Raw genomic sequence first — 15,214 nt, forward strand, 5'->3', positions numbered from 1 at the left:
ACCTTACCAATATAACAAATCAAACAAAAGATAGAATATGAGAATGTAAAGAAAAAGTAGAAAAATCTATAATTAATTAGCAAATAATATAAAAAAAAAACCATGCTAGAAGACCAGGAAAGAAATTTGAGATACTATCAAAGGCTCAAATCTTTGAATTCTATTGGCATACATGAGGAAACAGTATTCTCAATCAATAGCATAGACAAGATTAATAGAAAGATCACAGAGGAATTCTTCATCCAAGTAAGGAAATATATACACACACTGATACAAGAATCAAACAAAACCCCAACCAGACAAGATCAGAAAGAAAACTCCAAAGCATATAATAGTAACACCACCAAATATACAGGACTAGGAAAAAATATTGAAAGCTTAAGAAAAGAAAGTATACAAGTCATTTGGAAATGAACGTGCCCAGGGCAACAGCTGAATTATCAAACAAAACTCTGAAAAGCAGAAGAGCCTGAAGCAATGAACTTCAAATACTACAAGTCCATGCATGTCAACCAGGACTCGTGTGCCCAGTGAATCTGTCTGCCATAGCTGAAGAGGAAACACTTCCATGATACAAGCAGCCTGAAACAGTTATAGCAAATAATAAATTCTAAACAGACTACTAAATGTAATACTTCTAACTGAAGAGAGGAGTAAGTGTGAGAGGAGACTTTTAGAAAGAAAACAAGCAACGCTATAATTTAAGGAAATACAAAGGGCATCTAACAACACAAAACAACAGGAAAATAAAACACTGCAATCTAGGTACAACTTTCAATAACGAATCCAGATATCAATGGCCTCAACACTCCAGTCAAAAGACAAAGGCTACCTAAACAAATTAAGAAACAAAATCCAACTATCTATTGTCTATGAAAAATCTCATCTTAGTTTAAAAGTCAAGCACCCTCTTACAATGAATGGATGCAAAATGTATTCTCAAAATGTATTCTAAGCAAACACTGTCAGGAAGCAAGCAGGTATCGGCATCCTAGTACCTGAAAAATCATTTTCAAACTAAAATGAAGCAGAAGAGACAAAGATGTGCACTTCATACTAATTAAAGTGTCAACAAATACAAAATAGAATACTTACACACACACACACACACACACACACACACACACACACACACACACACACATGCAGGTGCACCCAACTTCACAAGAAACCTAATGGAACAAAAGGCACAGATCAACACAGACCCGATAACATTATGTGATTGCAAACACTGATTTTTCCAATTGATTGGTCATCCAGCCCAAGTACATACAATCTCAGAATTAAATGACATCTTCATTCAATTGACCTAACCAATAATTAAATATTCCACCTCAATACCAAAGAATATATATTCCACTCAGCAGCACAAAGAGGCTCCTCTTAAATAGAGCATATGCCTAGAGACAAAGGAAACTTTAAGAAATACAGAAAATTGAAATAATGCATGTACAGTATGCAACCACTGAGTCATAAAAGTTAAAATTGGCAGCAAAATAAACTCCAGTATGCATATAAACAAATAAATGACCTAATGATCCAAGTCAAGAATTTGAAGAAAAAAGAACAAAAACAAACCAAACCCCCAAACAGTAGATAGTACGAAATAATAAAAAGTAAATGAATTAAATAGAAAAAAAGAAAACTGTACAAAGAACTAATGAATCTAATAGCTATTTTTCTGAGAAGATAAAGATGACTCCTTCATCAAGATTCTCTTGAGTCTCACACCAGAATGTAGACATGAAGCAGAGATCAGCAGAGTCTAGGGATCCCAGTCTCAGTTGATAAATCAACATTACAACTCCAGCATCTCTAGCTCAGGGAACATCACAGAACAGGCAGAGGGAAAGACTGCAAACATCAGGAAGTCTGCTGTGAAACAGTCTCTCATGGAAATGGCTATATTAACAAGATCTGAACAGAGACAATATCAATAGACATGCTAAGGAAGAAGTAGGGAGGAATCTCCGAGGGTCATGCTCCTGGACAAGGAACTGCAGGAAACTAATGACTGCTGAGATAGGGATAGTGAGTCTCTCTCAGACAGGAACCCCTAATTGCTTGACTGATGAAATTGTAGTCAGCACTGAAACCATGTAACTACAAACAAGAAAACTGAACTCAGTAGGTTGTAGTTACACATTTGTGTCTCTGTGTGTGAATGTGTGCATTGAAGAGTAATTATAAGGGAAGAAGAGACTATCAATTTGAGACCTGCGGGGACATGGAAGAAGCGGGAGCGTGGGGAGAGTGCTGGAGGGAAGAAAGGGAAGTGGGAAAGTGATCTAATTGTACTTTAGTTAAAATCTATAGAAAAGAAAACATTCCTTTAATAACATACACAGGAAAGGAAATCATAAAAGGATTGAATATTGTGTCTTGTTTAGCCATACAAATCATGTTTTCTATGATATGTATAACAAAGTAATTGTGTTCACTTACTGCAATGCATTCATTTTTACTGTGAGAAAATAATGTGTTTTTTTTATAATGTGTGTGGATAGCTAAGAAGACAACTTAGAAGTTAACAGCATGCATTGCTCTTCAAGAGGACCTGTGTTCTGCTCTCAGAACCTATGTGGTATTTTACAATCACCTGTAACTCCAGTTCCAAAGAATACAACACCATCTTCTCTCTCCCACAAGCACCAGACATGAACATGATGCACATGCCTGGTGTACATGCAGGCAAAAACACTCACACATGAAATAAAATAAACAAATAAAATGAATTACAATACAGTGTAGTGGAACTATTAATGAAGTAGACACTATGTTAACATTTTTAGAAAAAAAATGTATGAAGTACACTAAAATGTGCTGTGGGCTGGGGAGAGGCTGGCATCTCATCACAGTATGGTAATTAAAAAAATATTTTTACATGCAAGTATGTAATTCCGGTGTAAAACTGAGAAACTTTTTAACAAAGCAGTTTCATACAACTAATTTCTTAAACAATTCAGCCGTCAATAGACACTTGGTTTTTAAAACTGCCTAGGAGGAGCTGGAGAGAGGAATGTAAAGGAGGAAAGGATATTAATTCTATCATAATTTAAATGCATTTTAAAAATAAAAACTGCTCTTTGCGAGTGAAGGGGAAGGGGAACACTCATCCACTCACCCAATGGTAAGGGCAGTACAAACATATAACCACTATGGAAATCTGTTTGGCCATTATTCAAGAAGCTGGTTATGGATCCACCTCAAGATCCAGCTACACTATTCTTGGGTATGTACCCAAATAATATCTAATTACAGAGAATTGAAAAATTCTAAATGCAACATTTTTAATCTAAAGAAGGGCTACAGAGAAGGAAACTTCAAAAGACTTACGTGTGAAGGTATTTTGTTGTCTCCAGAGGAATAAGTCGTGCTGAATAATCACCATTTTTCTGCCAAGTATGGAAATGGTGGTAAACAACGTTATTATTTTAATATGGATGGAAAATCATTTATCAATATATTAAATATTTAAGATATTTCAAAGACAATATAAGATTCCATCAAGTCATCTGGACATACCCTTCAAATTTATTAGTTCTAAAAGATTTTACAAAGTGTCTCATTTTAGAGGGAAAGAACAGAGTGAGATGGTGTAGATTTACTATGGTTCAAATCATCTGGATTATCTTGACAGGATGGAAAGTGCCCTAATATAGGTAGGAGTCCTAAGTATACTCGCTCTGGGAATGTGTTTCCTTAGGCTCCGACTTAAGTTTCCAAAACTCAGGATTTCCCTACTTTAGTTTAAAAGTTTGCTATGAAAATTTCACCACCTAAAAACAGGCACAGAAATAGTAAAGCAGTATCTAACTTGCTTCTCAGTCTTGATCTGATTAGAATCCTAAATGAAAGCACTCTATAATTCATGAATGGACCTATTATCAAATGCTACAGAATTCAGAATTTGATATTACTGAAATAAAGAGTAAGCCCATGGTGAGAACACTAATGAATTCCAAGACATAGGTTGCTCTATTGCTGGTCTTCCTTTAGCCAAGAAGGAAACAATGATCTGAGTTTTGTCATAATGATCCTGAATCGCAAGTGGAGTTGACTAAAATGCTTCCATTCCAAAAGCATTTAAATAATGAAGTCACGCTTGGTTAAAATACAACATTGGTAAATATTTCATGTCTAAATTTAGTTTCAATTAGCGTTTTAACTTCTGGACTTACGTTTTGCGTTTCCCCATAATGGCATAATAAAGAGCACTCCATCCAAATGTGTCCTTTAACTGGTGATCAACACCTTTCTTCAGTAAAATTTCAACCATATTTTCACAATCCCATCTAACAGCATACATGAGTGTTGTTCTAGAATGACAGAGGCAATTCAATTACTTAAATGGTGAACTGTATACATTTTACCATATAAGTATAAGGCCTTTGTGTGTAGAATGGACCATTAACTAAGTAGCCTTAAGCATCCTGAAAGCAGAGTTCAGATTCCTAAAATATGTCCAAGGCTAAAACTAGAAAACAAGCAGAAAACTTCTTAGCCCACTATGATACTTTATAGAGTAGAATTTGTATTTTAAATTGTTTATGGTGAATAACTGTTTGGAGAAAATTGACCAGAAGTACAGAAAGCTTTATATGAAAAAGAACACCATTTCCTTCCTATTCTATTAAAATACAATTCACTATTATATATGGAATTGAAATTTGCGTAAAATGATAGTAATAATGTTATCAAATAATTTTAATGTTAAAAATGAATGTTTTCAAATCCTGATACTAATATCATGCCATATATGTAAGTTTACAACTACCATTCATGTATCATCCTTCTCTGCACACCACCAAAAGTATTTGAACATTAAAGGGTGTTCACAAGGTTGTGTGATTGCAAACTTGAAAACACTGGGACTGACACTGTAAATGTACAATCTAATATAAATGCTATCAATTCATAGAAGATCATATGGCAGTCAAAATAAAAATCAAAATAAAAACCTCTCATTATGAAAGGGAATATCAACCTGACTATCATTCTTTGGCATAACCATTTCATGTAATAGATATTTTTAGATATGTAACTGATGTTTTATTGACTTTTTCTAATCTAGTCCCATAACACATATGAAATGAATGATTTTTACTATTCTAGACTATTTTCAACACAAGTAGTGTTTTAAAAATGCAAAGTATAGTACCTTAGATATTGATCAGATACGTGAAGATTCGCACCGTGTGTGATTAGGTATGCTGCCATGCGGGGTTTCCTTTCTCGGAGTGCTAGCAGCAGAGGGGTCAACCCATCCTGTAATGATATCAATTAATCATTCGCAATACCGCATATTTCACAACTGAACTGAAAATCATATATGTAGCCCGTGATCGTAATGTTTACCATAGACTTGACCACAGTAGTCTTTTCCTTATTAGCCTAATGCACCTGCTAATGATCCTCAAGATTGCAATATTCTAACCATGGCTGCAGTTGTCACAAAGTCCTCTAGTCCATTACAGAACTCATGTGACACCCATGGACCTGTGGTTCCTGTCACAGAAGTTGTCATGGTACTTTGAAGCCATGGCACTCTCCCCTCAGAGTTTATCTGAAGAGACACACACCGACACACAGTGGCAAAGGTGTTAGATCCTAAGTTGCATGGATGAGCAAAATTGTCTTTTCTATGTCAGAAATTCTCCTGTATTTCAAAAGACAGTTATGTGGCAGATGTAGCATTTCCCAACAGAAAAATTCAATTAAGGACAATGACAAAACTATGGAATTGTCCAGTATTTAAAACCTGATTCTGAAGTACTGTTTGGCAAATCTTCTGTGGGGCAAATGTCAGCAACAGCAGAAGTTGTTTCACAGGCACAATTCTCAGAGTATTGTAATGATGTGGTATTTGCTGAGGACACAGAGGAAGCTCTTCTTGATTCTCCATTCAGGAAGGGCCAAGGGTAACAATGTCTGCCTCTTGCTCTGAACAGGTCACCAAAGAAATGACCTCAAAATGAGTAAGAAATCAAAGAATCTTTTTTTTTTTGAACTCACAAAGATCCGCCTGTCTCTGCCTCCCGAGTGCTGGAATTAAAGGCGTGTGCCACCACCGCCCAACTCAAAGAATCTTTGATTGCTTACCTTGAAATGTATTCTGTCCTGTTACAAGTTGAAAACTGTCTTAGTGTTTAGAAAATCCAGTACATTTTTAAAATGTTTTTATTTATATTATTTTTAGACAGTTTCCTACATGAGATCTGTATTTACATAGTTTCTACACCCTCACTCCTCCAACTCCCCCTAACTCCCTCTGAAATTCAGGACCTGTTTTTTATTACTGTCACACACACATGTGTATTATGTACAACCTACTGGTTCCATGTAATGTGAGCAGACTCTCTGTGTGCCTCTTTTTTATGTCTCTGCCTCTCCTTTTCTCTTTCCCTCCCCCTCTGTCTCTCTCTCTTCCTGTATGTGTGTTGGTTTGTGTGTGTGTCTGTGTGTGTCTGTGTGTCCATGTGTGTGCATGTGCATGTGTGTAAGTGTGTGTGTTTAAGCATGGCCACTGTGGTTAGATAAACTATTGAGGAGTTTAGAGTGTATCCCTGGAGAAAATTGAATTCTACTCTCAGCAGTTATGGATAATTGGCAACTCTTTATTTACGAGTGTAGTTTTGAAGTTTCCCCTATCAAGTGTTTGCATGTCAACTGGTGTTTTCCTTGTGCATGTCTTATTTAGGCAACCATATTATTGAGATTTCATAGATGAATTATCCCTTTTGTATCTAGAAGACACTTTTCTGCAACAGTCATCCTGGTCACTGGAACTCAGAGTTTGTTTGTTTGTTTGTTTTTTCAGAACTTTCTTTCTCAGTGTCACCCGAAACTTAAGTGTGGGTGTTGTATTGTAGATGTAGGATTGTGGTAGGCACCCATGGTCCTTTGGTCTTTGCATTTTCACTAGTTGTGGATCTCTGTTATACTCTGTATTTGCTGCATTTTAATCATCATTGCATCTAACTCCAATTTACTGAGTGACTGTACTGTACTATAGCTAGTGCATACAGATCTGTGTAATGGAAGTTTTAGAGATGGGCAAGGCATTGCTTTCTTTCTGGTTTATATTTTGCTTAGAAAACAACCTAAGCAGGAATCAAAATAGAGCAATAATTTAAAAGTATTTTAAACATTAGAATTCAGAAATGAAGGCACAACTGTAATCCCATCAATAGAGTGCAGGGTATTATTGCAGGAGGATCGTGACTTCTAGGAGAGTCTGGGCTACATAGTGAAACCCTATCTAAAAAATTAATATTGGAAGTCTATGATGATTTTAGGATTATCAATATCAGTGAGATTAAGACGATGTATTGTAATTTACATGAAGTTATGCAACAAGGGGTGGAAAAGCCTTGCCCAACTCCACAGCTAACAAAATACACAGTGCCAGGCAGGTAAAAATTCCCTAGACTTTTTGGGAGTTCCAGAGATTTCCCAAACAATATGAGCTACTGCCAGTGTTCTTGGTTGCCTCCAGTCACTTAAGTGTAAGATCTTGCTACAGAAGACACCAAATCCTTTGGAGAAAAGACTAGCAGGAATAAAGCTGGAACTAACCCAGTGATTCCTATCCAAGTACTAGCTTCCTGTGGTGCTCTGCAAACTGCCAAGGGAGAAAAGGAATCTTCAGACATCCTAAATTTATATCAAACACTAAGAAATAAGGCTAGTAGACTGAAACACCTGTATCGGCAAAGCAGGTGAAATGGGATTTGTTAGCAAATAAAACACACTTGGAGGTTGGATTGTGGAAGTACCTGCAGGGAACCGTTCCATCATAGGGGCTCAAAAGCAAAATGATTTGATTTGTTATAGTCAGGATGAAGCATAGTTTTTAAAATTCTCTTAGAGATTGAGCATGCACTGCATTCCTGGAGAAAATGGAGGTTATGAATGGACTGCGCTGTTCCATAGCCCTTTGGTTTGTTTACTAAAATTTTAACCTCTGCTGCATGCATACTAATGGATGTGTGGAAATCAAGTGCTTGTAGTGCAATGTACCATGCTTCAGTTGCAAATATTCAGTCTGTGATAGCATTTTGAAGGTGAAGTATCACCCACAGCCTGAAGTGATTTATATCCCAGCACAGCTTGTCAATATTTTGGGTAGGTGTTGAAGCTTTTGGAATTGGATATTTGATGGGTGTGATATTGGTATGTAGGCAGTTTTGTGGTACACCTATTCTGAGTTTTTCAAGAGGCCACTGATTCTGTTTCTGTGGAGATATGAGGAGGAAGGAAGGATTACAAGTTCCTGATACCACAGACAAAGTTATATCCAGCTGCCTATAGGAAGTTATCTTGATGGCTAACCAATGAAGAGAACCCAGCCCCTGGTGGGTGGCACCACAGCCTTGTTTCAGAACATGGCTGTGTAAGACTTTACAGAGATAGCTGCAGAGTAAGCAAACAGGCATCCTGGACTCATTCATTTCTCCCTCTCTTGAGGATAGATGATATGTCAACAGCTTTCTCAAGATCCTGATTCTGTGCTTTTCCCAGTAATACACAGTAACTTGGAAATGTAAGTCAAATAATCCTTTTAGTCCATTATCTATTTTTATAAATATTTTCCATGGCTCCATAAAAGTAAGCTAAATTCTCTAATGTTGATTTCAATAAATTAACATTTACTTCTCCCCCTTTGGAAATAATTTTGAGAGCTATATTCAGTGCAATTTAATCATATTCACCCCTTCCCTTTCACTACTTTCCAAATGCACCCCTCTTCTGTACCCACCCATCTTTCTAACCTTATTGATATAAACCTCCTCTCAAGTCTCTGGGGTCACTGTAGAAGATCAGGTTAAAGCTTGTAAGAGCCAGGTCCACTGGATGACCAAAAGCAAAGAGTGTCTCATGGGCACACCAGCGTAGATGTTCATATGACATCACAGTCACCGTGAAAACATTCAGAAGATGATGGTTGGAAGCTCAAGTGACACAAAATGTCATTATGCAAGCAGGAATTTAGCATGAAGTTCTGCTCTGAGCTGAGAACTTCTTGACAGTTATAGCTGCTAGGACTGGATAGTCATTTTCATTTAAAGGTGTGGCCTGGGTGGACTGAGCATGCTCCAGTGGATGGTCACATACCCAAGAGTATGTGGGCAGCACGAATTGGACTCAATGGGGTAAAAAACAAACTATAACAACATATCAATACTTAGATGGATACCGATCAAGTTATTTCAAAGTGCCAGTCAAGTAATACTTCAACTTCTAAACGTGAATAAATTGGACCAAGATATGACAACTGTTAAAGCATATAGTTTTCAAATACTTGGGGATTCAATTTAGAAAATTTTTACCTTTGTAGTATCTTCAATGTTTCCCCCAAATTCAAGAAGACTGCTGGCAATATCTGGCCTGTCTACATACACTGCATGGTGAATTGCTGCTTCTCCATTGCAATCTTTAATATTGGGATCTGCTCCACGATCAAGTAGGACAGACACGATCTCTGTCTCCCAGCTTTGTACAGCCTGTGGATATCGTTACCAGGAAAACACTGTCAATTTAAAGAACACACAAGAAACTTCCCCCAACTTTCACCATGATTTATATTTAAGTGACTTTAATTTTACTTTCATTCTAAACACTTAGATCAACTTAATTACTGAAATTGAAGTCTTTGAAATACCTTCATTAGTGGTGTGGACATTTGATTGTCAAGGGCATTAATCTCACAGGCATTAAATCTTAACAGAAAACGAACCAGATTGATATGGCCATAGAAGCATGCAAAGTGGAGCGCAGTTCTGTGGGAATGAGAGACATTTTGAAGGAAAACTGTAAGGCACTATTATCAACATACACAATCACTCTGGCATTTATAAATATTATATAGTATTTAAGTCCATAGACCCATAAAAATATTTAACTTCATTCAAAATTTATTTTTATTTGCTCTTATAATTTACTGTATTTAAAAATTTATTGCAACTATCATTTATCGCAGTGTGAATAATACACACAGCTGTTGCAGCCTAGATAAGTGCTCTATTAGTGAACTACGTAGTAAAGAGCAGCCTATTTGAGCAAAAAGAACATGACTATTGGGTGAACTCATTTTCAGTTTGAATCCTACTCTAGACACTACCATCAACCAACTACTTCTCAGCCTTCCTGTGTTGTGAATTCTTGTCCAGAAAATGGGTGTTAAAAGGAATACTTCTATCAAATTAGGATGACTCAATTAGATTCTTTGCAACTATTCAGAAAATATTCTTCAACAACAACTTAACAATCTTTTCGGTATTTAAGTTATGAATGTTAACACTGTAATAAACATATTTCAAGTCAATGTTAGTTCCATTATCTCTATTTTGTAAATATATTAAGGAGTATAAATTTTAGAGTCTAAGGATATCTCTTCAAAACTTGAGACAAGTTCTGCAATAAACTTATGCTTCTGCTGCCTCAGCCTGCAAAGAGCTTGGATTGTAGATATGACACACCACTGAGCTTGAGATTTGGTTTTTCACGCATTTTAACTCAGCTAAAATTGAAATGTCATTTACAATTCATAATGTACAACAGTGACTGCCAAAACTTAAAGACAATTTTTAATACATAAGATAGCATGTCATTGTGCCATGCATGGTGTCTCTACTAAGTGAAATGTGATATATAATGTGATATACATATACATACATATATACATATCCATAAATATAAAACATTTCTAGACTTTTACTGGATTTTTTAAAGAAAGCTATGAAATGTACTATTGATAAAAACTGAAAATTATCAACAGCAAAATCTAAATGCACAGCAAACTTGGCTTTGATTTTTAAGGAACTTTAATTCAAAGGAAGTAAGTATGGAACTTCAAGTCAAATACATAGGAATGCCCATTTTTGATAATAGTTAAATTCATAGCATACAGAGAAATTAGATGTATGCTATGTCTAACGTCAGTATCTAATATCAATTTCACGAGGGAGATTTAGGACACTGTGGGCCATCAAAATTGGGAAAGCAAGACAGTTTGTTGATTTGTAAATCATGAAATTCACTGCAAGTTCCATTCACCTCTATCAGAAGTAAGTAAAGATGTCAGAAGTAACTTTCAGAGAACTTGGAGCTTGTCAGCACATTGTGTTATTAAAATGGTGGCTGATCAAGGCCACACTGAATAAACTTTCAGAAACATATGAAGTAATGAGTGAAGGAACTTAAGAGAAATTTACAGAGATGGGAGAGAGATATCCCCAGGAAACTAGTGAGAAACAACAAGAAAATGAAGGAGCAGCAGGAAAAGGAGCACACACCCATCTGTCAAGTTTAGATTATTTCTGTTATTTTCAGTGAGGAATATAAATGTTAGTACACACAGATAAAAGATCCATATTGAATGTTTTTGGGTGATTTTAGGTGGGAGGAAGACATTATGAGGAACACTACTTGATCTCTGTAGTTTCTACAGTTTATACAACATTGTGTTTATTAGGTACATTGAAATTAATTCCCATTTCTTTATAGTTTGTTAGATTATTCTATTGTGTATTCGATGCTCCATAAGAAAATGCTCCATAGGGGAATTACGGGGTGACAGTAAACCTGCTGGAGCTTTGGTCTTATGGTTCTCCTCCTCCAGAAGAAGATCTGGACACTGGAACTTTGTGATCACAGGTACCAAGGAGACTGTAGTCCAGAAAGCACAGCTGGTCTCTCCTCACCCCTATTGCCCTCAATAGAGCTAGGAAAGGTAGGTTTCTCCCATCACCCGATTTCCTCAAGGCCCCTCATCCTTATCTTCCAAGTGTTCTTACCGTTTCCCTTCATCCTCATCGTTCACATGAAATTGGTTCTTCCTGAGGAGACGCACCACCACTTTGCGCTTTCCCATGCATACTGCCTCATGAAATTGGTTTTCAGGGTCATAAGGCTGGCGGTACCTGTCTTCAGTTCCACAGTGAAAGCAGGACAAGTATCCCGTTCCCCTGCTTGGGCCGTCACAAAACCCCAAGGGGGTTTTCGGCTCCTTCTTAAAGAAGAAGAGCTTCCTCAGAGTGGACAACATAGCTGTGACCACCTTTCTATCAACTCAACACTAAGTAATTTTAGGAAATGATGAACTTTTAACCCCTGACCGTCTAACAACCAGAGCCTAACTCTGCGACTCTCACAAGTGCGAGGCTATGGTTTGACCAGTCAAACCGAAGCATGCAGTTATAGAACAGTCGTTGCTAAGCAACACTGGTAAACAAAAGCATGCTCGTTCTTCCTTAGGCATAACTGACAGTTTATGGAGCAAATAGTGCTCACTGCGCATGTGCAATATAAGTGTGGCGGTCTCCTGGGCTTTAGTTTGTGTATATCCTGCAAGATCTCGATCTCTTTATTTCTTTATTCCCCACAACAATCTTGTTTGGTACTTACTTTCTTTGTGGGTGTAATTACTCATTATGATATCTTTTTTTGGTTTTGTTCTTGTTTTGCTGAGTGTTTGTTTTTTTATTTCCTTTTTCACTAAGAGGTCAAGGATGGGCTTGTCTTTGTAAGGAAATTTCTCTCTTGAAGCTTCTCCCTGATATTTTTGGTTCAGTGTTCTTTGAATTTTCAGTGTAGTGAAAAGCTGTAAAATTACTATTTTCTGAGCTCAGAAGTGATGGTACACACCTTAATCCCAGCCTTTGGCAGGAGGCAGAGACAAATGGATTTCTGTGAGTTTGAGGGCAGTCTGGTCTAGTGAGCCAGAGCTGCATAGTGAGAACCTCCTTAAGAAAATGAAATGAAAAAATGTTTTTAATTTCACATGATTTCATGGAGAAGTTTTTATCCAGTCATGTCTGTTGTGATTCTAAATGTATTCTGTGTACTTGGGTCTATTTATTTCTCTTGATATGAGGAAATTTCTGCTGTTGTTTCATAGAACATATTTTCTATCCCTGAATATCTCCACACATTATCTGTAGTGTTAGATACATATATTTGCTGTGTGAGGTACTTTTGAAAGAGAATGTACCCACAGGTTTAGATAATTGAACACTTGTTCCCAGAGGGTAGTGCTAATTGGGGAGGATGTGGAACGTCTGGGAGATGGAGCCTTGTTAGATGACATCCATCCCTGGAGACAGGCCTTGAATGGTCATAGTCTCTGCCCATTGTGTTTGCTCTCTGCTTCCTGAGTGTGGTTGGGATGGAACCTCTAAGCTTCCTTTTCCTGCCCCCAGGTTGACCATTTGTGCTAAGTCTCCCCACCATGATAGACTCCTATGCTTCTGGAACTGAAAGCCTAAATACACTCTTCCTTCTGTAAGATGCTGCTGGTCATGATGTTTTATCACAGAAACAGAAAATTAACAAATGCAATCTCTGAACAGTAGCATCTCAGAGATCATAAAAGATGTGCTCATTACTTTTAATTTATTAGTGTCTAAATATAATAATACACATACCTTAGTATCCCTGATGTTTTTGTACTGGATTTTCACTCTATTGCTGACTCTTTTGAAAGAATTTCTATGCTTTGTGTATAGAGATATATTTCCATTAAAAAAAAACCTGTAAAAGTGAAATTCCCAATAGCCAGCCACTCCAGTGAGTACATGAGCAACACAAATTGTACTTGGTGTATTTGGAGCTGGGTCACAAATGTTGGATGGTGGACCTGGGAGAACTGGGAAGCTAGTGTGATTGTTACACATTTTTTGAAATTCCCAATAAGCAATACAAATATTATGTTGGAAAAATTACTGTGATAGTTTTCACATTCTTTCTCCTGAATTTCACATCCAAGTTGTGTATTAATTTTCTTATACATTCAGTTGTTTTATGTGTATCTTCACTGTAGTAATGGATGTTTCATTTCTAATTATTTTAAATTTTATTTATATAGTAGTTATTCTTCCCACAGCTCCAGAGAAGCTAGGAAACAAGGCGAATCCTAAGAGAGACACATGGATCACCTTGAGAAGGGGAAATAAATGAGTTCTCCATGTGTAAACTGGTGATGCGGGGGCAATATAGGGGAGGGGATGGGAGATGAAAACATATGGGAACAGGATAGTCAAGTGGGGGGAGGGATGGAGTGGGAGAGCAATGAAAGAGATATTTTGATAGAGAGAGAAATTATGGGGTTAAGGAGAAACCTGGTGCTAGGGAAATTCCCAGGAATCCACAAAGACAACCTCAGATTAGACTACTAGAAATAGTGGAGAGGATGCCACTGTATTACCCTACCCTAGTAATCAGATTAGTGAATACCATAACTATCATCATTATGATGGAAGCAGATGCAGAGATCCACAGCCAAGCACCAGGCCAACCTCAGGGAGTCCAGTCAAGGAGAGGAAAGAGGGATTATACGAGCAAGAGGGTCAAGATCATGGTGGGGAAATATACAGAGACTACTGAACCAAGCTCATAGGAACTCATAAACTTTAGACAGCTGTGGAACCCACATGGGACTGGACTAGGCCCTCTGCACACAGGAGACAGTTGTGTAGCTGGGCCTACTTGAAGGGACCCTAGCAATGGGATCAGGATCTATTCCTGGTACATGAGCTGGCTTTCTGATCCTATTACCAATGGTGGGACCCCTTGCTCAGCCATGATGCAAGGGGGAGGGGCTTGGTCCTTCCTCAACTGAATGTACCAGGCTTTGCTGATTCCCATGGAAGGCCTTTCCCTTTCAGAGGAGGGGATGGGGGTTGGGTCAGGGGGAGGAAGGCTGTGGGGGAGTGGAAGGAGGTATGAGAGGAGGATCTGTCACTGGTATGTAAAATGGAAAAAAAATTCTTAAATTAAAAAAATTAAATTTTTCAAATGGTTGAAAGACATTTAAAGAATTGCTCAACATCCTTAGCCATCAGGGAAATGCAAATGCAAATGACTCTGAGATACCATCTTACACCTGTCCAAACGGCTCAGATCAAAAACACTGAAGACAGCTTATGTTGGAGAGAATGTAGAGCAAGGGGAACACTCTTCCTTTGTTGGTAGGAGTGCAAACTTATACAGCCACTTTGGAAATCAATATGGCAGTTTTTCAGAAAACTGGGAGTCAATCTTCCTCAAGACCCAGCTATACCACTCTTGGGCATATACCCAAGAAATGTTCAATCACACCACAAGGACACATGCTCAACTATATTCACAGCAGCATTATTTGTAATAGCCAGAACCTGGAAACAACCTAAATGCCCCTCAACTGAAAAGTGGATTAAGAAAACATGGTACATAT

General features: G+C 37.5%; 1 protein-coding gene across 1 annotated transcript in view; it reads right to left on the reverse strand.

The window, feature by feature from the left end:
* Positions 1 to 12,049, reverse strand: part of LOC131902133 (POTE ankyrin domain family member A-like) — a 44,871-nt gene extending 32,822 nt beyond the window's left edge. The window contains exons 1-6 of the mRNA XM_059253163.1: positions 11,799 to 12,049; positions 9,665 to 9,782; positions 9,333 to 9,506; positions 5,162 to 5,268; positions 4,182 to 4,319; positions 3,337 to 3,395 (exon numbers count right to left, since the gene is read on the reverse strand). Of these exons, the coding sequence (XP_059109146.1) occupies positions 3,337 to 3,395; positions 4,182 to 4,319; positions 5,162 to 5,268; positions 9,333 to 9,506; positions 9,665 to 9,782; positions 11,799 to 12,049 (847 nt within the window). The remainder of the gene's footprint in view (positions 1 to 3,336; positions 3,396 to 4,181; positions 4,320 to 5,161; positions 5,269 to 9,332; positions 9,507 to 9,664; positions 9,783 to 11,798) is intronic.
* Between the last annotated feature and the right edge of the window lie 3,165 nt (positions 12,050 to 15,214).

The sequence above is a fragment of the Peromyscus eremicus genome, unplaced genomic scaffold, assembly GCF_949786415.1.
Source record: "Peromyscus eremicus unplaced genomic scaffold, PerEre_H2_v1 PerEre#2#unplaced_2716, whole genome shotgun sequence".
Classification (NCBI taxonomy): Eukaryota; Metazoa; Chordata; class Mammalia; order Rodentia; family Cricetidae; genus Peromyscus; species Peromyscus eremicus.